The 25,749-nt window shown below is 36.6% G+C and overlaps 1 protein-coding gene across 1 annotated transcript in view; it reads left to right on the forward strand.

The window, feature by feature from the left end:
• The window catches only part of MYO3A (myosin IIIA), a 223,605-nt gene that overhangs the window by 167,839 nt on the left and 30,017 nt on the right, over positions 1-25,749 (forward strand). The window contains exons 25-29 of the mRNA XM_090268047.1: positions 6,583-6,694; positions 8,938-9,100; positions 10,704-10,827; positions 14,533-15,436; positions 17,176-17,320. Coding sequence (XP_090124173.1) covers positions 6,583-6,694; positions 8,938-9,100; positions 10,704-10,827; positions 14,533-15,436; positions 17,176-17,320 — 1,448 coding nt within the window. The remainder of the gene's footprint in view (positions 1-6,582; positions 6,695-8,937; positions 9,101-10,703; positions 10,828-14,532; positions 15,437-17,175; positions 17,321-25,749) is intronic.

Consider the following 25,749-nt stretch of genomic DNA (forward strand, 5'->3'; position numbering starts at 1 on the left):
ACAGCAAATTACTACATGATAAATGAGGAGAGAGGAAAACTATGTATATGGAGAACATGTGAAAAGCTGTTCTGAATACAGGAAGTTCCAGAAATAAAAAGACTAACTCTGTTCTCTGTCACTGATTTGAAAACTATCATCAAAATTGGCATAGACTGTTAGGAAGGCAGAAAAATTTGCAAAGGCCCTGTGGAGGTGTAAATAGGACTAAATGAACCTCCTCTGTCCTACCTTAACCTTTGACTAACTTTTCTTGTGCAATGCAAAATTCATCAGACCTTTTGTTCATTCTGTGGCAGAAGAGTACTTATATCTTGTGGCAAAGAAATGGAAAAGAAATAATCTTAAGGAAATGTATATACAACATGAACTTAGCACATGACAGTGGGTTTTTACCACTATATTACGGTTCACTTATCGCAGCCTCACTGTTTCGTGGGATTTTTAAAAATATTATATTTAATTATTTATTGCGGATTTTTTGCTATATCATGGGATTTTTCAGTACTATATACATATGTTGTTAAAGTTACATAGGTTTAAGAGTATAGAATAAATGTAAGGTTCCTACTTCACAGGGAAGTCTGGAACATAATACCCACGATAAGTGAGGGAATACTGTAGTTATTTCAAATGAACCCTTATGCTAAGAAACTGCTGAAGTTAGCTCCATTTTCCCACCAGGCACTTATACACAGTGGTTTGGCTCCCAGAGCTCTAATACAACCAGAACTTAGGATAGGCAGTAGTATAGTGAAATAGGTAAGTACACATACACTGAAGTCAGAAAACCCAGGTCTGAATCCCAATTCTGCCACTTACTATATATGTGACTTTGTTCAAAGTTACTTGGGTTCTAAAAGCTTCAAGCTTTAGTTTCTCTAATCTTCGAATAGGAATGATAATAATCATATCAACTTTATATGTGGTTAGAAGCATTAAATAAAATAATACTTATGAAGTTTATTGATAGAATCAATTGTCAACACAGACTAGCTATAATTATTTTCATTATTATTTTTGTCTCAACCCCAAGATCCCCGGGTTACTTATTATCTATGGTGCTGTGGTTCGGAATCCCACAATTTAAACCACAAAGCTAATCCATAAAAAACAAAGCAGAAGTCAGTATGTTGGCTTTAAAACAAGTCTTTAAACCAAGAGGTACAACAAAGCACCAGTCTGAGTATTTCTCTATAAACACATCTGATCTACCTAGATGTTTATTTCCACAGCAAAGTCCCAGAGACAGTTCATTAGTCATCCAACAAGCATTTAATTGAGCACCATGTTCCTGTCCTTGAAAGAAATATTAACTCAAATATGAATCCAAGGATTAATAAAAGAGCCTCTGGTGTTAAGAAACTCAGACTAGTTTTGAGAACAGGGCTCTAATCATACAATGTAATGTAAACTCCAAGAAGCAAGGGTATTTGTTGGTCTACTGTGTTCTCTGTTGTATCTCCATCACTTATATGGGTGCCTGGCACATAGTAGGTGCTCAATAAATATTTGTTAAATGAATGAAAGAATAGTGGGTATTTTCAATGAAAGTATACACAAGGCACTCTAAGAGCATGAAGTAGAGGTGGTAGAAGTGAAGAGGAAGGGAGAAGATATCTTAAATTATAGTAGAGTTTCCAGTAAAGAAGAGAATCGTAGAAGTAATATATACACATATACTATATATACTTTAACATAAAAACATGGGCATATATTTGTTATACAATCTTTTTAAATAGGCTTAATTTTTTTCTTTGAATAAAAGTTCACTAATCAGAGTTAACTGACTTTCTTACATAAGCTATCCATAATCTCTTATTTATAATTTCTAGTTAATATTTCTTGAAGTGAAGCAAGAAGCTAAAGATACTTGTAAAACCATCACAAAACTGAATATTTCTTGATTCTCATGATTCTCCTCAACCCTTTTTAATAGCTTCATTCATGGTTAATTACATAGTTTTTTAGAACACTTCTTTATGAAGTCTTACCAACACATTTGACGCAGTTTTGTATAAGCAACTCTGGCTTTTCCCACTCATATTTCACCAATTTACCTGATAATGATTTGACTACTGTCTCCTCAAGTGCAAGTGACAAAACAGGCTTGGCAGTAAACTCAGCTCATCTGGCGGAGCAGAGCGCACTGATACACCAGCGAGAGTTGCTGCCCGTGAGCTCCAGGAGTGCAGTAGATGTCAGTCTGAGTGCCCCACACAGGGAAAGAGAATGTCGGCAGCCCAGTCAGTCTGTTCACTGAAAAAAGGTTAGGACTATTGGAAGAGTTTGTCTTCCTTAAGATAACAAGGAGTGAGGATGGAAGAACATGCAGGCATAGGGAATAACACACACAAAAGCATAGAGGCATGAGCAAGCATAGCCCTTTGGCATAACGTTAAATAACTTCTATGACTGCAGCTCAAAATGTTCATGGGAAATTGATAAACATGGGGCTGGAAAGACAGGCAGGGATATAGAACAAGAAGGAGCATCATATGTAGCAATCAATTTTAAATGACTGCTTTCAATTTAATTTCAAATGACTCCATTTCCGACGCTTCCTAGCCTTCATATTAATGTTACTTCCCAGCCTTTGGAAGCAGCTGATTTTGCCATCATGGCTTAGAACTTGGGCAATTCTATAAGACTTTGAAGTCAGGAAAGGGTGTGATCAGATTTTCATTTTAAGATACTCCAGACGAAGCTGTATAGGTTGGCCTAGGGAGGGGAGAGGGCACATGGACATACCCAGTGGGGAGGCAGATGTCAAGGTGAGGAGTAGCTTTAAAGTAATGGCAGTAGGAATAGAGAGAAATAAATGGATTCCGGGGAGACTTTTATGTTTGTTGGGTACACTGAGTGAAGAATAGGGAAGATCCTATGATGACAGACAGTTTTCTAGTTTTAGTACCTTTCAAAAGTAGTGATAGTCACAGAGATAGAAACTAGCAGAGGAAAGAAAAGGTGATGCATTTTGCTGAGTTTGGAGTGTCTGTAGGATAACCAGGCGAGGATGTAGAATAGGCAGTCAGAAGTAATGTGTTTAGAGCTTATGTAAACAGGTCTAGTAATGAACTATAGAAATGATGTCTGAAAGTATAGTCTTGTAAACAGGTCTAAAGATACAGATTTAGGAATCATCACGTACAGGTAATAGTCAGAGCCATGCATTTAACAAGATATCTGTGAAGAGAGCTTAGAAAGAAATGGAACATTGTAGAACATTAACCTTTAAGCAGTAAGTCTAAGTATGAAGCATGTCAGGGAGACAGAGAGGGGAGCAGCGCAGGGGGACAAGGTGGGATGGAAAACTTGAGGACACTCTCAAGACAGAGGGAGTGATCGATGATATCAAATGTTACAGAAAAAAATACACAATTAGAGTGGAAAACAACCCATTAGATTTCATCACTAAAAGATCATATGTGATTAAATAAGATTCCATGAGCTGAGTGATGGGAAGTAGAGAAATGGAGGCAGTTATTTTAAACAATCTTTCAAATTACCTATAAAGCCAGTAGGAGATATAGAATCATTTCAGATATAGAGACTTAGGGGGTTTGTTTTGTACTAAATGGAAGGAGCTAGAAGAGAGAAAAGGAATTGAAAATATACAGAAGAGAAGAGGAGGTGCCCAGAATACAGGGAGCTGGAGAATGAGTATCTCCTCCTCTGAAGGAGGAAGAAAGAATCAATAGTGGGCAAATGAACTTGTAGTTGGGGAAGAAGTCAGTGGAGCTTGTCCCTCGTGGCCTCTAATAAAATAGTAGACGAGCTCATCTGCTGAGAGCAGCTCATAAGGCAGGGCAGGTAGAGGACTTCATAGGAACAGGAGAGATTAAAAAGCTGTGTGGGGATAGAGTGAGGAAACTGGCCATGAACACCAATGAGGATTCTGAGCATCTTGTGGGCCCAGCTGAATCAGGATGCCATACATTCATAGGGGAGTGTACCACAAATATATGGGGATTTTCACTGCAGTGCTCTGTAGCCTGACATGAGAGCGAAGAAAAAGATGATTGCAAGGTCCAGGTTTGCATGTTTGCAGAGCATGTGCAACAAAACAAGGAAAATGAGAGAGTCAAGGGCGTTCACTTGGGGTGAGTCGTGATGACTTGTGAGATCCTGGCTGGATCTAGAAGGAAATGAAGCCAGGAGACCATTGGTAGACTGAGAGAGCAAGTTTAATCCCGAAGCCCTGGCCGGTCTGGCTCAGTTATCTGGAATGTTTTCCCAAAAACAGATAGGTCGTAGGTTTGTTCCCCAGTGAAGGTACACACCCAGGGTTCAGTCCCCTGTCAAGGTACCTATAAGAGGCAACTGATCGATGTTCCCCTCTCACATCAACGTTTCTCTCCCTCCTTTCCCTTTTCTCTAAAATCAATAAACATGTCCTCAGGTGAGGATTTAAAAAAAAGTTTAATCCTGAAGTGGGCAGAGCTGAAGCATGGGAGGCTAATAGGCACTTTCTGAGATTATTTGCACAGACAGCAAAAGCTATGACCATCACTTCATTCTAGACCATTCTAAGCCAGTATTCTCCAAGAGCCTAACAGAAATTGGTTTATCTGAAAATTTAATGAAATGAAACCTGAAATGGTGGAGCTGTGATGTATTATTTTGAGAGCTTTTATCTATGGGCTCATATTTAGCGGGGCCTCTGTCCTGACGTTCAAAACCTGTCCTGACGTTCAAAACCTTCCCTGACTTGCTGCCTTGTTTCTGCTGGACTCTCAGATTAATCTTGCACCAAGACATTGAATCAATATAAGGGAGCATTGAAAACTCTAGAGACCTGCCTTTTTGCGTAAGGTCGTTGACTAATGTAAACTGATTTTTCTTCCTTTTATTTAACCCTTTTCCCCACTAGACTTTGTGATTAGACTGAAACACTTATGACCTCTACTCACTTCCTCCTTTCAATTATTAATGTATTAAACCAACAGAGAAAACACCCAGCAAGAGACACAGCATAACTCAAGGAGAAACAGCGATAGGAGGCAGGTATACACACTGGTGGGAAGTATGCATAGACCTAAACCCCTTCATCCAATTTTAAGATCAGCTTCCAATGTTTTTGTGAAGGTGAAAAAAAAAGAAATAAGACCATTCCCTGGGCTTCCTGCCACTGCAGTCCTTCTACATTTAGTGCCCAGAGAAGGGTTACTTTCAAAAACATACTCAGCTAATTATTTTTAATTTTATTGAATATATTGGGGTGACATTGGTTAATAAAATTATATAGGTTTCAAATGTTCAATTCAATAATACATCATCTGTATGATGTATTGTGTGTTCACCACCCAAGGTCAAGTCTCCTTCCATCACCATTTATCCTCCCTTTATCCTCTTCTACCTGCCCCCACCCCCTTTCTCCCGGTAATCACCATACTAATATCTTTGTCTGTGAGTTTGGGTTTTCTTCTTAATCCCTTCACTTTTTCCACCCAGCCCCCAACCCCCTTCCTTCTGACAGCTGTCAGTCTGTTCTCTGTATCTATGAATCTGTTTCTGTTTTGTTTGTTTATTTTGTGCTCAAATTGTTACAGAAACAGGGGAGTCCAAAAACAAACCCCAGAGTTTGCCGCTGGGAGATAGGCAGCAGGAAGCAGCTTTCAGGATGCCCTTGCATGCCTGGAGCTAGTGGCTGGATACATTGTTGCAAAGATCCGCTTTACTTCCAAGACTCAGGAAGATGGGAGGGATCTTGGACTGTGGGCTGGTACGGAAGAAGCAGACAGAGCCTACGGAGGGTTCTGTGAATGGTCAGAACTGTTTTGCAACACCCACTGCTGAGAGGACGCAGGGAGAGAGAGGAGGCAGGGAGGAAGAGAGAAGCAGCTGCGGACATTTTTGGGCTGGCTCTGGCTCTAGGAGGCTCTCTCTCTCAGGCTGTCTCTGGCCCTCACGCCCTCACTCTCTGGCTCTTGTGGGCTCCCTCCATCTGGCTTGGAGCAGGGGTCTCCAGGTGGCTTTAAGAAGAGGCTCTTGCCAGGCTGCTTGGAGAAGGAGAGGAGATCCATGCGGTTTGCAGGAAGAAGGCAGTTTACAAGGAGGCTGAGAATCCAGGTGGTTCTGCATTGAGAGCTGGAGGGCACCACAGCACAGAAAGGACCTCCCCAATCAGAACTGAGTGATTGGCAGCTACTGGTAAAGCTGAACTGTGCCTAGGAAGTAGGGAAACGGTGTTTCTGACTTTCCTAAGTCTGGCCAGGTCTGGGAGGGGGAAGCAGGGCTTTGTGTAAATAAACAATTCTTTTTCTTTTCACCAAACTCTGGTATTCGGAGTTATGATTCTGGCGGCAGGCAATCGGACCCCTAACTAAACAGCCCATGGGTTCTGTTTCAATCGGAGCAGCCCAGGGGTTCTGTTACAAAATTATACAAATAGACTGGACTGTATTTGTGTCAGTGTGGAATTTGGTCTACTCCAGAGCTGTCCTGAAAATGCGTACGGGATCTGCTACATTAAAGCTGGGGAGTCTCATCCCTCTCCTGCACAAAGCTGTTGAGTGTTCACCAGGCTCTGAGATATTGGACCTTTGTGAAATACTAACCAGCTTTTTCTCCCATTTGTAGGTACCATGTTCTCTGCTACAAATGGAGTGAGGAGCCTCCAGTGAGCCCTGACACCTGTGCTGCCATTTTAGAAAAAGCTGGTCTTGATAACTGGGCTCTTGGAAAAACAAAAGTAAGATTTTCATGTAGTTTTTAAGAGAAAAGTTAATAATTATGTTAATTTATAGTGATTGAAAATGTTATGGCTTTTTATATTACAGAATCTTAGCTTAACATAAGGGAAGTAAATTGATAAATTCATAAAAGTTTGCTTCAGCAAAATTAAACACTTTGCTTTCATAGAGGTTTCTTTTAAGAAATTCAAGAAAAATGTATCTTGAAGTCTTATCCAAAAAGAGGATGAAATTTGTAGTGAGTATCCTTCACTTCAAATATTATTAACAACAGACTGATATATTTCCTCTATTTTTTCACTGCCAAATATATTCAAAAAGCTGTAGCGAATCATAATGATCTAAATAGGATTTTGTTTTTCTTTTTTTTAATTCTCAAATCTTTTATTACAAACTTTAAATTTGTTCAGAATGAAATATTCACCAATATTATTAGACTTGCTATATGTGTTTGGATATTGATATGCTTATGTGTTAGATTTGAAAGCCTGTGAAATCTTAGCTTATTTAATTCCTTAGAAAATGAAATAAAAAAATCATAACCCATTTTGAATATGGAAGACAGGTGGTTTCTTGGAGAAAGAATGCATTGGGCTTTGCAGATACCCTCAGAGCATTACAAGATGGGTATAAAGAGATAAATAGGGTACCAGGTCTTTGGGGCACATAAATATATCACTTGGGCAGGACAGGTCAGACAGCCAAGCTGAAGAAAAGAAGTACTCAAGTACTGACCACTGAGGAATAACCATTGTCAGCCGTATGACCCAGACAGGAACAAACCTCCATGGTTGCAAAGAAATTTGTATTAGTTGTGTCTTGGGGGTGGGAGATGTGAGAATCTTCATAATATTCAGATGAGATGTTGGTACTGTAACCATTTAAGAGATTTGTTTTAATGTTTATCTTAGATTGGGTCCTACATATTCAATTATCTATATTTACTTTAGTATTTAGTAAGGAAAATTTCTGAGCACTAAAAAGATGCGTTTTTTATTCATACCCTTTTCTTGTAGATGTTCACAAAAATGAGTTTTGTCAGGCTGAAATCTCATGATTCACAGTCTGAAACACATGCATAACTTCAAATGGAGTTTTAACTTGTAAAAAGGCCCTTTGCAGTTCCAGTTCTGTGTGATATTTGAGTAACATTTTAAAGCTATTTGTATTTTTCCACTTCACCTTTTCCAATTCATTAAGATGGATAAAAGTATTCACTATAGGAGTATTTCTAATGCTGCAGACAAAAAAATGATGACCTTTTTAAACAGATTGAATTTTAAATGAATTGTCAACAGTAGAATGGACTAAATATATTAACATCTGGAGTCCTGTAGAAATTAAAGCTAACCTCAATCGAAACATATAAAGCTAAACTGTTTGCCCTTGGTGCCAAGCTATCAAGTAATGGAATTCTGAGAGAATTTTAAAGTCTGAGTGACCAGGTCTCATGGTTCGGCTGTTAAATTTGAATTTAAATGACTTTCTTAGTGGATTCAGTAAACTCTGATTGAGGTGAATTTCATTAGTAAATATAGCTATTAAAAAATAAAGGAAAAAGAAATATTTTCTGGGGGTAGTTGAGAACTCTTAGGTGAGAACACCTCCAGGCCTCAGGCTTCTCTTTTTCTGGAATTCATTTTGATCTTAAAATGATTCAAGTCAGCCCTCCTTCCTCCGGGTGGCCACTGAGTGTGGTGAGCAAGTTGTGCATTCTGCCCTCCACTGACAACATGAGGGCCCCTGAAGAACAGTGCACCTCTTTGTCCACCTTTGCATCCCCAGCAGGTAAGTGCAAATAATAGGTCTCAATAAGCATTTGATAAGTGAACTGCTATAACCATAATTGCTTTCTGTCTCATACATAGATTTGTAAGACTTTCAGATTAGAGAAATATAATTGCCTTTTAAAAAATAACAGCATAAAAATTAGCATTGCTCAGAGTATATGATGCTAAAACTGATACAAGAGTGCACTTTCATTGGCCCACTCAACAAGACCTAGTTACCTGTGGCAAATAAGTAGTATGATTTTCAAGCTGTATTTCTTCTTAAAGAGAGGTTTTCTTCAAGCATATAAATCTATGATGTTGGAGCAGCATTCAGGCCAAAGAAGCAGAAGATAGTGCTCTCCAAAATCTAAAATGATTTAAACTGTAATCCATTCTCCAAAACATAGCACATGACTGTTTCACATCTGTGTTCCTTAGTTTTGTTTGTATTTTATCTTACTTCTTTTAAGGTGTTTCTTAAATATTATCACGTGGAACAGTTAAATTTAATGCGAAAGGAAGCCATCGACAAGCTTATTTTGATTCAAGCCTGTGTCAGAGGATTCTTGGGTTCAAGAAGGTACCAAAAACTACAAGTGAAAAGAAAAGAGAGTGCTATAATAATCCAGTCAGGTAATCATCAGACTATCTCACAGTGTAACCAATTATAATGTTATGTTTAGATATGTGCATAAAATCAACTCTTAAGTACAAACCTCCAACTCTTACGTAGCTTCTGTGTTTAATTCCAAACTCTCTTACCTTGATACTTTTTCTATACTGAATCTAACTCAGGTTGTTTTAGTGATTGACACTTTTAATATTTGAATAATAAATGTTTTGTTTTAACTCAAATAATTTAATTTTTTAAATTTTCTGTCAAGTATTATTGAAACACAATTAACTTACTGTGCAAGATAGGGCAAGTGATTGAATTAATTATAGATCTCAAGCATCATGTTATTATAAACCATTGGACAATAAGATTTATTCTACTTTATACCAAAGGTTATACTTGCCATATTTTTTGACAACTTAGTTAAATTTTATTTTAAATGGCATTCAATTCTTTCAGTTAATTGTAGGGACAACTTTATAACCATATTTTAAAATTTTTTATTAAAATGTATTCACAGACTTTGGATTTTGCTTTTCATTCTTCTGCAAAAAACAAAATTTAGAACCTAATATGGCTTAGTACAGTATCTTTCCAAATTTTTTAACTGAACATCCAAAGTAAAAAATATATTTTACTCTGTGACCTGATACATACACATACTGCAAGCAGTGTACTCCGAGATTTTCTATTCTGGCTTATTTTATTTCATTTTTAGATACTAGATTTAGCCCAGTAAACCAATTTTAGAACCAACTATTGAGTTGCAACCTGTGTTCTGAACAACACTTACATAATGGGGAGAATAGCTAACTAGCATTCAGGAGATTCATGTTCAGTCCTCATTCCGTCACTCCATATAGGCTCACTGTCATCTTTTTTGGGATTTTAAGCCCTCAGTTTCTCACTGGGACATCAAAATGCAAATCCTGTAGTCTGGGATCTAATTCTTTATCCACAATTCCAAAATTTATAAAATAATGAAAAAAAGGTTTTTCATAATTTATTTGAAAGTGAAATATGACCTAATTTTTACAGTTATTTATTCATCCCACTTAAAAATATTATGTTATTCTGAAGAAGCATTGTGTTGGATTATGGAATGCTGCCCTGACATGGGGAGCGTTACAAAATATATTATATGCTCTGACTTACCTTTCTTTAAAAAAAATTTTTTTTAAGTTTAAATCTGAATTCTGAAAAATATCCAGCTCCAAAAAAAATTGACCAAAAGATCCAAAACACATATTTTGGTAATAGGGGCTTTCTGCCATGAATAGGTTAACATGGCAAAAATAAAAGGAAAGTAATTATTAGCAGATTTTAAGTAAGTTAGTACATTTTGTCTTTTTTATTAATTTCACTCATTTCTATAATTTTAGTTTCATCTTCTCTTTTTAATAAAAAGTTACTTTAACCATTTTCTTGCTATATAGCTTGTCATTTGGAAGAGTCTTGTTAACATACCCCATATTTTTTTAAAAAGCTGTTCTATTTCAAGTCTTTAATTTCACTTTCCTCTTTGAAATTGATGGTCAAAAAACCATTTGTTTCTACTCGTTTAAATAATGGTTTTTTATTTGTTATGATTAATACTACTCTGGGCCTTATATGTTTCAGCTGCAAGAGGACTTCTGGTTAGGAAACAAAAAAAAGAAACCATTAACACTAAAAACACAGCAGTGACAACCATTCAGACTCATGATCAGGAATTTGACTACAAGAAAAACTTTGAAAATAAAAGGTATAATAATAACATAAATATACCATTTTGACCCTGTAGAGTTTTCAAATCTGTAAAGTCACCAGATTAAGTCCATAATCTTTCTTGTACCCAACCAGGTTCCTAATATTGATGCATTAAATGTCAGTGAACACTTGTCCCTGCTTGGAAGGTTTCTATCCTTCGGGGGAGTGCACTGGCACCTCATACTGATGACCACACTTTCCTTCTCAAAGTGTTTTCTTCCTAGGCTCTGCCACACTGCTCTGTGCATTTTTGCTTCTAGTTCTGGATGTCCTTTCCTAATTTCTCCTCCTCTCCCTTTATGTAAATCCTCCTCCACATCTAAATATTGTTCCTCAGCTCTCTCATTCATTCCCAATGCCCCAATAACCAACAGGACATTCATTGGTTCCTAAGTCATAATCTAATCTATAAAACATAACACTTGCCCTTTTTCCTCTTGAACATCTCTGTCTGTATTTCTAAGTACATATTTACAGACCCACCTGAATTCATTTATACAGTGGGCTTTATGCTAAGCAGTGGGGACACATAGATAGATAAATGAGACAAAATTCTTATTCTTAAATTGCTCACAGAGTCATGGAAAAAAATACAACCAATAAATACACGATTCTGGTAACATGAGTTAACTTTGCTATTAAAATATGCAAAGGGTGCAAAGTGGGCCTTGAGGAGGGAACCCTGCCTTGTTTGGTTTGGATTAGGGGAAGGGAGAATTAACTAGATTTTGCCTAAATGGTAAAACTTGAATTGACTGAAACATGACTTAAGTGGTCCTTCAGGGATATAAAGACAATTCCAGCCCCAACCCCAGGTCTCTTGTCTTTTTTTTTTTTAATTGAAATTTAATTGATATACAATATTGTGTAAGTTTAAGGTGTAAAACATGATGATTTGATACATATGTATATTGTGAAATGATTACAGTAGGGTCAGTTAACATTCCCATCATCTCAATAATTACAGTTGTGTGTGTATGGTGAGAACATTTAAGAACTACTGTCTCAGCAACTTTCAGATATGTAATACAGTATTAACAGTCACAATGCTGTGTATTAGATCTTTAAAATGTTCATTTACTTTTTTAAAAATCAGCTTTGTTGAGGTATAATTGACATATAAAATTGTAAGATATTTGAAGTGTACATCATGATAATTTTATGTATGTATACATTGTGAAAGGATCCCTCATCTAGCTAGATAACACATTCATCACCTTACCTCACTTTTTATTTTTTTCTTTATTGGATGAGAGCACATAAGTTCTACTCTCAGCAAAATTTAATTACACCTACAGCATTATCAACTATAGTCACCATGTTTTACATTAGCTCCCTGACCTTATTCATATTATAGCTGAAAGTCTGTAACCTTTTACCAGCGTCTCCCTATTTTCCCCATCCCCCACTCCTGGCAAACACTTTTCTCTGTTTCTATGAGTTTTACTTCTTTTTTTATATTCACATATAATACCATGCAGTATTTGTCTTTCTTGGTTTGGTTTATTTCACTTAGGATAATCCCCTTAAGGTCCGTCCATGTTGTCACCAATAGCAGGATTTCCTTCTTTTTTATAGTTGAGTAATATACTCCATTGTATACATATACCATTCATCCATTAATGGACACTTAGGTTATTTCCATATTTTCTCTACTGTGAATAATACTTCAGTAAACATGGGAGTGCAGATATCCTTTCAAGATAATGGTTTCCTTTCCTTTGAATAAATACCCAGAAGTGGTTTACTAGATTATGCAGTGGTCGCAGTTTTAATTTTTTTTCGTAACTTCCATACTGTTTTCCATATGGCTGTGGAATTTATATTCCCACTAACAATGCACAGGATTTTCTTTTGTCCACATTGTCACCAATGTTTATTTCTTGTCTGTTTGATAGTAGCTATTTTAGCAGGTGTGAAGTGTAATCTGATGATGGTTTTAATTTGGATTTTCCTCATGATTAATGAAGTTTAGCACCTTTTCATATACCTGTGGGCCATCTGTAGGTCTTCTTTGAAAAAAAGCGTCTATTCAGATCTTTGGCCATTTTTTAGTTAGGATGTTTGGGGTTTTTGCTAATGAGTTGTAACGAGTTCTTTATATATTTTGGTTATTAATCTCTTATCATATATATGATGTGAAAATATTTTGTCCATTTGGCAGATTGCCTTTTCATTATGTGCAGAAGTTTTCTGTGCAGAAGTTTTTTCATTTGATGTAGTCCACTATTTGATTTTTGCCTTTGCTGCCTGTGCTTTTGGTGTCAAATCCAAAAAATTATTGCCAAGCCTTATGTCAAAGAACTTACCACCTGTTTTTTTTTTAGGAGTTTTATGGCTTCAGATCTTACATTCAAGTCTTTAATCCATGTTAAGTTGTTTTTTGTGAATGGTATAGATGGGAGTCCAGTTTCTGTATTTAGCATGTGACTGTTCAGTTTTTCCAGCACTATTTTTGAAGAGACTATCTTATCCCCATTGTATATTCCATTGTATATTCTTGGCTTCTTTGTCATAAATTAATTGACCATAAATGCATGTGTTTATTTCTGGGCTCTCTGCTCTGTTCCATTGATCTATATGTTTATTTTATTTAAATACCATACTGTTTTGATTGCTATAGCTTTGTAAGATAATTTGCTTATCTTCTCTCATTAATTGTATTTTGCTTATGTTTAACATAAGCATTCTCAGAAGAGGGGCTATTAGCATAGCCATTCATCAAAATTGTGAAGTTCTTGGTTCCCTACCTAGTTCTCTGAACCCTGACAGAATAATGGGGATTCTGTTATGCCTTCTGTACAAGACTTAGGATGCCACAATCAGTATTGGAAGTGGCCAGTGAAATTAGGAAAAGAGTCCTAATAGCTTTTTCCAAGTTCGACTCAAAAACAAGGCCTTCTTTATAAATAAATTCTAAAAGACCAAAACTTTCCCATGGCTTTCCAGGGACAAAATGAAAAGTTTTTGACAAAAGTCCCCAAATTGCATGTCAAAGTGTCTTTTTATTCTACCTTAATGTTCTTTTCATGGTCAAATTGATCTTGTGAGAGTTTTGCCCTCACCAAAATAAATAAATAAATAGATAGATAAATAAATAAATAAATAAATAAATAAATTTTAAAGGGTTATCAAAAAGATCTTATCTTCAATTTAAGGGGAAACAATTTTGGAAGGATATTGGTACAGTAATAAGTGTGAAGTTTTGGGCAACATATTATATGATCATGAACTGTAACAGGGACATTGTGTTTTCCTTTAATTTGGTAAGGTATTTCTTGTGATCAATAGACTTAAGAGCTTATTAAAATTTAGCACATCAGCCTAATTAATGTGCTCTGCTTCCTAGTCTTAACTCTAGATATGTTTCACAACATCTCCCCACTGCAGGTACTCTGATTTGAAAAGAACGTACTTGAAGTAATTAAATTTCTAAGACTTTGGTACCACCCTCATGAAGTGAAAATATGCTAGGCTATTTCTTACTCTAAGTTTGAACTGGTCTTATCATTGTTTGAGTAGCCATTACAGTTGTCACTAGAAATAACATGTTGGAATATGACTTGATAAGTTTTTATTTTGAGGTTTTTATTTTCTCTTTTGCTTCACTTCTAACTTTATGTAGCATGTAGCTATTGCCAAAAAAGGTAATAAGCTCCAGTTTAGTATCATATATTCAGATGCAATATGTTTTACACAGGGAACATTTTGTGAAAAAACAGACAGAAAATACAGCCTCTGCTAATGAAAGGATCAGTCCAGCTCCAAATAATAAAGGGAGTACATCTGTAGTGAAGACTTCTACTTTCAAAACGGAAGAGGAAGCCACTAATACTGTCGAAAGTAACAACAGAATATATCAAGGTCAGAAAAAATTGAATAATGTATATGGGGAAGAGATTAAGCAAGAATCGTATTCAGTGGGAGACCATTGGACAGAAGTAAGCCCCAAACAGAAGTATATGAAAGAACTGGAAGACAACAGTAAGATAAGCAAAGAGGAGAAGGAGGACACCGTGATCCAGAATTACTATCAGAGCTATACAGAGGAAAGGAATTTTGAAGATTCAAAAGCAGCATATCTGGAAAGGAAGGTCATATCAGAAAGGCCAAGCTACCCCGGACTTTGGTTAGCTGAGAATGAAACAAAGCAACCTTCTTTTAAAAAAACTTTGCAACCAAGTCTCAGCCAAAGGTTGATTTATCAAAATGCAGACAGCAAGGAGAAAGAAAAGAAGACATCTGTGGTCACTCAGAACGCATCCATATGCAGCCCCCAGAGAAGCCACTTAAGGTACGGGATGGCCAAAGAGAGTCAAACTGAACCATCAACACAAGCCCAGGATGAAGAAGATAAAGCAGCAGTGTTCATTCAGAGCAAATACCGGGGTTACAAGAGAAGGCAGCAGTTAAGGAAGGACAGGTCTTCCTTTAAAAATCAAAAGATTGTTCCAACAACAACAGAAGGAGCAAGAAATACTTACAATTTGTATTCATATTCCATAAAACAGGAGGAATCCTGTAATATCAAGATGAGGAATGAGAAAGACTCAAAAGCAATTGCAGAAAAAGAAGCATGTGATCTGGCAATGTTTTCAAAGCAGGTATGTAAATAAACAGGTTTATTTACTAGTACAAATCTCTGGGAACTACACAATAACTGAATTAAACCATAGTTCATTAATGATTTATCTATTGTTTTATCTGTTTTTATGAGACTTCTAACCCTTTAAATAAAATCTCTCAAGGGTTGTGCTATCCAAATTGCCATAAATTTTTTAAACAACTTGCTATGATAAAATAGTAAAAAATATGAAAAAAGTCTTTTGTAGCAAGGATATTAGTCATTGGTTTATACAGCTTTAAAATGTTGGCATTTGACAATGTAAGTTTCTACATATCTAAGATCTTTTATTATAGTTTTTAAAAAACAGTTCTCTAAATTTTTTAAAGTCTATGATTTTTGCCCCAGATTTTGAGATGACAGAATCAGGTATCAAAATTAGATGTGTAGCCATACCAAGGCGCACATGCAATGAAGCTGAAAGTCTTCATGTTACATTATGACTGTGAGGAACCATAAAGAAAAACCACAAAGAAAAACTCCCTCTTGGAGAACAGTTCATGCCATTAGTGGGCATGTCTCAGCTATTTCTAGAAGGGAGCAATCAGTGTTAGGACTTCTTATGATGCACACAGAACTCTGAAAAATGGTACTATGAAGAGACCACAGGGTCTCATTCTTGTAAATGCCCCTTCCAGCTCCTGCTCTCTCTAGGTATTTGACTTTAAGAAAATCACTATATGTATCAGAACCTTTTTTTTTTTTTTTTTTTGTAAAGTGAAGGATTTTAACTAGATGACCTCTAAAATGCATATTATAAACTAATGTGAACTACTAGGCTAGTCAATAGTGTATGAAGTCATAGAAGTATCATAATGGTTAGTTCAAAGCAGGATAAGCTAATACTGCCAAGTCTCTAAACTCTGCTTTTTTTGGTCTGACGGTGGCTGAGCCCATGAGAAAGCACAGTCAACTGCCCTTGACCCCTTCTGAGTATTACAGGTGTGGCCCAAATATCTCCTACTTTAGCTGTTAGTAAAGATGTGCCATTGATTTATTTAGGTAGCTCCTTCCTGTTCTATTTTTTTAAGCAGTCCCTTTTTCCTTGGTGCATAAATTTGTTCACTCTAAGACCAAGTTCAGGGTTAGAACCCTGGTATACTATGCAACTGAAATGTTGAGGAGATGTAGAATGGCCAAGTCATCTACCCAGAATGGCTGATAAGGCCCTGGGGCAGGCTCAGTGCTCCCCAGGGACAAAGCTAGCGGCAGAAAAGCAGGATCCCCACATTCGGCCTAGCAGAGCAGCCTTGTCAACAAAAGAGACAGAGGCAGGGGGGCCAGGTGGAAAGAGAGGAGCCAGGAGAGAGTGCCCCTGAAGTCAGGCAAAGGAAACTGGAAAAGGAGGGAGGTCAGTCAGTCCGCAGAGGGGCTCCTCCAGCTAACAGCAGAAAGGCAGTCACAAGAGAATGGTAAGGACAGAAGCCACCTCTTAGGAACCTCAGGAAGGAGATGATCAGGATAGAATGCTTCATGTAGCATGCCATGGTTGACAATTGTAAACGGAAAATGTGAAATAGCCATGTCGCTCAGGGAGTGCATGTTTGTCAAGTGAGGAGGCCTTTATCAGCCCTCAGTATTGGGTCAGAATGGGTCCTGAAGAAGAAGTTCATGAGCATTCCAGGGACCGCTGATCAGGAATTTATTAGACTCCAGTGTACCTGTGAACTCTCTGAATTCTTTTTCTTGATTTAATCTGACACATGACCTTCTTTTTAGATATCAGAGTTATCTGAAGAATATTTCATTCTGCAGAAAAAAATGAATGAAATGATTTTGTCACAGCAACTGAAGCCTCTTTATCTGGGTGTCTATCCTCATAAGCCAATTAATAGACGAGTTTCTTCTCAGCAGTACTTCTCAGGTAAAAAATCAGTAGATAGAACTTCCTGAAGGAAAGGCAATGCCAGATACTTCCTTTTATTTGCTACTTAGTTACCCACATTTATTCTATGGCAGGTTTGAAGTGAATATGTTCAAACTGTTTTGGGGAGAACCTTCTCTTCATTCGGTTTATTTATTAGCAGATGCATACTTTTCCAGAATGTTCCATAAACCTTCTCTAGCTTTATTCTCCTCCTCTTTGTTTTTTTCCCCCCTTTATATACACTTTAACTATAACTTGGCATATGACACCAGCGGGAATAAAAGGGATAGAGTTAGGGAGACCAGGGCAGGGTAAAGGATTGATAAGAGGGAGCAAACAAGTAAAATATATCTATTCCTTTTGTCAATGTCTGCCACTTTGAGTTGAGTGTGGGAAGAGCCAATCTCTGTTCAGATACACAAACCCAGATGCATTATTAAATTTTCTTCTGATCTACCTATATCACACTCTACCTCCTTTCCACTAAACTGGTGGGGAATTCAGATACAGTAATTATCGGGCCTCCTGCTTGCCAACAATGTGCAAAGGCTCTAGAGCCAGGGTGAGGATCGGGTTCAGCCTGTGGTGACTACTCACTTGCCCACAGTTACTGTCAGGGCACCAGTCTCCTAGCTGCCTTATGATTCCTTCAAGTTGGGAGCCTCTACTGCTCTCATACCTATAAGGAGCACCAAGAAACGGGCAAGTCTGCAGTCGCACCTGGTCCACACAAACTGTAAATAACTATCCTTTCTGCAGCCTTATCACCACCCCCCAGGGCAGCCACTGAGGGAATCTTTGTTTATTTTCCCTCACTCATTCTCCTTACTTTCTCCTAGGCCCTCTATCACCTCCGGGACACCTGGCAGCCCCTCTGCAATGAGTTTCGCTCTTGCCAAAGATGGGAAGAGCTGCTAACCTCATGCAGCTTCTGCAAAAATCCCTTGGGTGGGAAAATACTAAAATGAACCTGGCTATTTGCCTGATGTGGAAGGAAGGAAGCTATCTTAATGCTTCAGTCAATTATCTTGACATATTATTGTCAAGAATTGTGGTGAAATTTTAAAAATAAAAAGGTATATAAAAGCTTGTCTTTAAAATCTGTTTTGACCCTTTCCACCCCTGCTACTCTAAGGCACTGGACCAGAATCTCCTCCTTTAAAGAAGCAACTTAACAAGTCAGGGTCCAGAGGCCCAGTAGTTCAATAGCCACCAATGACCCATGCTCACATGGGAGCAGAGGGGAAGGCAGGGGCTCCAGCTTCCCTCTTGCTTGTGGGTAAATGTGGGCAATGAGGCGCTGGTCACGTAGGAGAAACCAGGGCAGTCAGCAGCCGGGCAGTGTGCCTTGTGTAAGCAGCTCATCCCAGTCCAGTGGGAAAAGGGAGTATGCGGGAATCTACTCATGTTTTGCTGTGACTTGCACATCTGAACATCTCAGGGAGTTATGTGTGTGTTTAATAAAAATTGTATATATTTAAAACAACATCATGATTTGATTCAATACACACAGTGAAATGATTCTGCAGTCAAGCTGATTAACATATTTTCTCACATACTTACCCTCTTGTGTGTGTGTGTGATGAAAGCATCTGAAACCTACTTTCTTAACATATTTCCAGTATTCAATACAGGAGTATTAACTATGGTCATCAGACTGTACATTAGGTCTCTAGACTTATTCATCCTATCTAATTGCAACCTTGTAGCCTTTAACCAACATCTCATTTCCTCTCTGTGCCCATTCCTTGTAACCACTACTACTCCGATTCTATGTATTTGGTTTTTTAGATGCTACATGAAAATGAGACCATGCTGTTTTTCTTTGTTTGTCTGGCTTATTTCACTTAGCATAATGTCTTCCATTTTCATCCACATTATCACAATGACAGGATTTCCTTCTTTCTCTTGGTTGAATAATATTTCAGTGAACATCTTTATCCATTTATCTGTTGACAAACGCTTAGGTTGTTTCCACATTTTGACTACTATAAATAATGCAACACAGATACCTCTCGAAAGTACTGATTTTCTTTCCTTTAAATAAATACCCAAGAAGAAGAATTGGTAGACCATATGGTAGTTCTATTTTTAGTTTCTCAAAGAAACTCCACATGTTTTCCATAATGATTGCCCAATTTACACTCCCACCAACAATGTGCAACAGTTGCCTTTTCTCCACATCCTGCCATTTTCTCATTTTTTTGATAACAGATCCTAACAGATGTAAGGTGATTCATTGTGATTTTGAAATCATTCCCCTAATGATTAGTGATACTGATCACCTTTTCATATAGTGTTGGCTATTGTATATGTTTTCTTTGGAAAAATGTTGAGTCAGGTTATTTGCCAATTTTTTAATCAAGCAGCTTGTTTTCTGTTTGTTTGGGTTTGTGTTGTTGTGTTGTGTTTTTTTGTTTTTTGTTTTGCTTTTGGATTGTATAAATTCCTTATATTTTTTGGATATTAACTCTATCTGATATATAACTTACAAATATTTTCTCCCATTTTATAGGTTCCCCTTTTATTCGTTCATGGTTTTCTCTAGTGTGCAGAAGCTCTTTAGTTTGATATAGTCCTACGTGTTGATTTTTGTTTTTGTTGCCTGCAATTTTGAGTCATATCCAAAAAATCATTGCCAAGGCCAATGTCAAAGAGTTTTTCCCTATGTTTTCTTCTAGGATTTGTATGATTTCAATTCTTATGTTTAAGTCTTTAATCCAATTTGAGTTAATTTTTGTGTATGATGTAAATATGAGTCCAATTTCATTCTTTTGCATATGGATATCCAGTTTTTCTAGCATCATTTTTTGAAGAGATTATCCTTTCCCCATTGTGCCTTTGTGAAAATTAACTATATATGCTATGCTTAGGTTTATTTCTGGGCTCTCTGTTCTGTTCCATTGGTCTATGTGTCTGTTTTCATGCCAGTACCATACCATTTTGAATACTATAGCTTTATAATACAGCTTGAAATCAGGAAGTGTGATGCCTCCAGCTTTGTTCTTCTTTCTTGAGTTTGCTTTGTCAGGGACTTTGAATAGGCCTAATAGCAGCAGAATTTTTCTAGAAAGTTAAATTAATTTTCATCCTTCTTCAATGTGCACATTTTTAAATGAACCTAAACAGAATAGGTTTTACCTCATCATTGGCCAACTCTATCCTAAATTTTAAGACTCTATTTTTTTTTTATATAAGACAGCCTAGGTTCCCAATCTCCTGACTACATTTAGACCAAGAACTCCCACCACCCATCCCCTGTTCCTCTGGTCCTAGTGGTTACCCTGTTATCTTTATACATCTATAGACATCACACACGTCACACAGGATTCAGGCACATACTTGTTGGAGGGAGTAGGCTCTCAGTATCACAGTCTGCATGTATTTATCCTCAAGGTTAATTCATGTAGATTAGTTTAATCTTCCTCAAGAAGACTTTCACCTCTGTGAATAGGACCATGTCATGTACTATGTATTCATTTTTTGTAACACAGTACACGGTACACATTTAATAAACACTTATTAATTAGCTTGAAAGCTATTTAATTTCCTCCAAGATTTATAGTGGAGCAAAGTTTAGTGACCAGTAGAATGAAGATTGGAAAGTCTGGTTTTTATTAAAACAAAAGCTGGAACATTGCATTCTTTAAATATTCATTTATTTTCATATGTTGACTGCTTTAAATCTCCTTGGTAAAAAGATAAGTTTTTATAGTATATAGAAGTCCAGTTGCCTTAGATCATCAGAAAAGCTAAACACTGAATTTGGAACCTTGAAGTACAAGTAGCTGATCTGGGTGATAAGCTGTGGAACCTGTTAGCTCATACTAAACAGGCTGCCCTGCAATACTGTCCTTCATGGCAGACCCTACCTCCCCATGAAAATTTCCACTTAGAAGCCAAAATCAAGCTTATTTATAAATAATTCTATCATTAAAATAAGCCTAAGAGGCACCTGAAATAATAATTACCTACGCTTCTCAGAAATCTGCAGGTGTCTTCAAATAATTGCCACTCCCAGCTCTTTTGTCAGAACTGAATAAGTCTTAACTAGCTTATGTAAAGTGGCCTGTTAAAGCTTCTTACGTACTTTAAAGAAGCCCTAGAAAACATGGATAATAAATGAGGATAATTAAATTTTTCAAATTTTAATAAACTGTAACCTTATTTTATAAAGTTTCTTTTTCTGTGGGACATGTTTAAAAATGCAAAAGTGACGAGAGTAAAATAATATGCAAATGAAAACCAAGGAGCTAATTATGAAATTTGAAAATAAAATAAGTGCATAAACAACTTATTTTATATCTTTATTTTGATAATAATTGTTATAAATTGAAACTGATATGAGCTAACTGCACCTGTGTTTTCTTTTTTTAATTAAATTTATTGGGATGACATTGGGTAGTAGGGACACCTGCATTTTTGTTGAGAGAAATGCATAAATAGGCTATATTTAACTAGAACGTGGTCATTTGATTATAGATCCTAGTAAATGCTGTTGTATTCATGAATATACAATGACATTGCATTATTTCTCCCTGAACAGTGTGCAGAGTTTGGGAGATGTTTTCTTCTTAATTATGGTACACCTGGCAATTTGTGTTGACAATTGTAAAGAGAAGAAAAAAGATTAATTGTAGGAAAATTAAACCCTGGTAACACAAAAACATGTTCTCCTTCTCTCCTTTTACAAAGAAGCTATAACCATCCAACAAGCTGCAATTTTTCAATAGGTTGTAAAGTTAACAAATAAGAATGCTATTATAATTCTATGCTTCATTTACATAATATCATCAGTAAATGCAACACTAAATCAAAGCAGTCCTTTGCCATGCATACATACAGTAGATATAATGAAAATGCTTTTATGTTGCTTTTAGAATAAATGTCAGGGAAAAAATATCAATTTTCCATTTATTTCTAAATATTTATGGCATTTATATTCATGCAATAACCCTAGTATTTTCAGTTATCATGATGCAGATTTGATTTGATTTATTTTTTAGGTTGTGCCTATCATTTTACCATTGTAATGCTAGCACCTAGAAATGTGTTCTACAAACTATCTAAGAAGATATTTCCATTTGTATCTATAAACATACTTACATTTTTGTGATAGCCAAGCAGTTCAAATAATTCTGGGTTTTATCTTTTATATGAATATTATTTCTTTCATTAAGAGTAAAAAATAAAGAGATTACAAAAGTTATGTTACTTCCCACCCAACATATTTCTGGTGCACACTTATCTTCTTAAGTTTTTTTGCTGTTCCTCCTTTTTCATAAGAAGTGATACTAATTCCCCAAAAACTATTAAAAACAACAACCACCTTTATTATCCAAAAAGAAATTATTTTATTTACAACCATACAATTTAGAGAGAATCACTTATTTCTCTTTTAATTACACTAAATACTAATTATTTAAAACAGTTTACCTTACATAAGTTTGCACTAGAAGTATGGATTTCTGATGAGTCCAGACAAAACACTTGACCCAACAGCCTTAGATGGAAAGAGCTAAATTTCTTGCATTCAAATTATTTCTCCTCATTTCATACTTTTTAATCTACTTTAAACTACAAAGAACATGGTACTAATGTGGAAGCAGAAACATCATGAACAATATACTCCTCCCCCAATCTTTCCATTAATTTTTTATGCACAAAAGGACCAATAGTAACATCAGCACTGGAAACTGAGTTTTTTCTTTATATGTTTTGACACCATATTACGTAATTACATGAGATCAATTCAAAGAGAAATTACATAGTCTATTTAATAAAATAGCATAAGCAACAGGTAAATATACATATATTTATAATTTTATATTACATACAGAAATTGCCTTCTTTTAAATCCTAGTATATTTGTATAAATTGCTCTTATAACTAGACATATTGATTGGGCTAGTCCACAAACTCCCAGCAATCATAATTGAACTATATTACATTTTCTGACCGTGATGCAATTGAACTAAATGTGGAAAACAAATCTGCATATTAAATCAATAAGATCGTCTGAAGTGAAGGGACTATAATTACAGTTATAAATTATTTCAAAATAATAATAATGAGAGTAGCCACATGAAAATTTTGAACGACATGCAACCAGGTAAGTATTCATAGGAAAATTTAAGTCATTAAATGTTTTATTAATTAAGTGAAAGAAAGTAATTTTAAAAGTTTATAATTTAAGAAATTTTTTAAAAGAAAACAAATATTATTCAACCCCAGGTAAACCAGAAGAGACAGTTATGAAAAGACAGAAATATACTGGGAGAGCCAAGATCGCAGCAGAGTAGATGAAAGGTACTCTCACCTCCCAGGACCAAACTGGAATTACAAATAAATTATAGAACAATCATCCTGAATTTAGTTGGTTAAACTGAAGACCAGCTGATGAGAAGCCTTATAACCAGGAATTTACAGAAGAATCCACATTGCGACTGGTAGAAAGGGTGGAGACATGAAAAGGGCTAGCCCTGCTCCCACAGGTGGCAGCTAAGATTCTGGAGGGAACCTGAGAAGCATGAGGTCTCAGCCCCAAGGCAGGCTCCCCAGCCCAAAGCAGCAGAGTAGGGAAGAGGTAGCAACATAACATCTGGCTGTGAAAATCAGCAGAAATTCTGTCTATCAAGGAGAGATGAGAGCTTAGTAAAGACATAGGTGCCCTATTAAATTGCCGGTGCCCAAAATTTCATTAACAGCCACTCACCCTGGGCTTCAGTGGAAGGAGGGCAGACTGGATTAGAGTCATGTGAAGAGAGTCCGGGGTTTTTGGCTCTGGGAAGAGAGCTGATGGTACAGCCCAGGGCCAGACACAAGAAGCACTGGCCTCCACCGGAATGCCTCCTAAAGTCCCAGAACCAACCTACCCACTGGCCAGCTCCAGACAACATCAGAGCATGGCCCAATGTTTCTCAAGTGGCATATCCAAAGGGAGATCTTGGCAGACACCAGATCCTGCTGAGGTTAATTCTGCATTGTGTGGTCAGTACCTGCACATCAGCTTGCCCACTGTGGTTGGGGTTGAGCCCCACTGCCAACCAACCTGAGAGTCAATCCCAGGTATAAGTGAGCCAATAGCAATGAAGACTCAACTACATTAGGAGGGCCCACATAACCCACACAAGAAACATTACTAGAGCACGCAGCACAGGTAATCAAGGAGACTGTACCAGTGGACCACCCCATAGGACACTCACTACATAAGGCCAACTTATCAAAATTGTGAGTCATAGCAGATCTACCTGATACATAGAAACAAACACAAAAAGGCAGCCAAAATGGGAGACAATGAAACATGCCCCCAATGAAAACACAGGAGAATCTCCAGAAAAAGAACTAAATGAAATGGAGGCAAACAATCTACCAGATACAGTTCAAAACTGTGGTTATAAGGATGCTCAAGGAACTTAGTGAGAACTACAACATCAGGAAAAGGATATGGAAGCCGTAAAAAATAACCAGTCAGAAATGAAGAATACAATATCTGAAATTAAGAATACACTGGAAGGAAGAAACAGGTTGGATGAAGGAGAAGATTGTTTTGGAAGACAAGCTGGAAAAAAAAAAAAAAAACACCTAGTCATAGCAGAAAAAAGAATTTTCAAAATGAGGATAGTTTAAGGGACCTTTGGAACAACATGAAGTGTGACAACATCCACATCATAGAGGTACAATAAGGAGAAGAGAGAAACCAAAAGATCAAGAACATATTTGGAGAAATAATGACCAAAAACTTCCTAACCTGGTGAAGGAAAAAGACACACAAGCCCAGGAAGTGCAGAGAGTCTCAAAGAAGATAAATCCAAAGAGGCCCACTCCAAGATACATCATAATTATAATGCCAAAGGTTAAAGACAAAGAGAATTTTAAAGCTCCCATAAGACTTACAGCTAATTTTTCAACAGAAATATTTTAAGCCAGAAGGGAATGGCATGGAATATTCAAAGTGATGGAAAGCAAGGACCTACAAGCAAGACTACTTTACCCAGCAAGGATATCACTTAAAATTAAAGAAGAAATAAAGGGCTTCCCAGACAAGAAAGACCTAAAGGAGTTTGTTACCACCAAACCAGTATTACAAGAAATATTAAAGGACCTTCTTTAAGAAGAAGGAGGAGAAAGGAGTAGGAGGAAAAGAGGAAAGTAGTTAAAAGAATAAAATGATAATAAGCATGTACCTATCAATAGTCACTTTAAATTTAAGTGACTTAAATGATCCAGTCAAAAGACTTAGGGTAGCTGAATGAATAAGAAAACAAGACTGATACATATTCAGTCTACTAGAAACCCACCTCGAAAGAAATTAAAGGCATGGAAAAAGATACTTCATACCAATAGAAAGGGGGCAAAAAGACTGGGGTGACAATATTTATATCTTAGGTACATGGCAAAATATAAAATTAGACAATAAGGAAATG

The sequence above is a fragment of the Furipterus horrens genome, unplaced genomic scaffold, assembly GCF_987537825.1.
Source record: "Furipterus horrens unplaced genomic scaffold, mFurHor1.1.pri manual_scaffold_2, whole genome shotgun sequence".
Lineage (NCBI taxonomy): Eukaryota > Metazoa > Chordata > Mammalia > Chiroptera > Furipteridae > Furipterus > Furipterus horrens.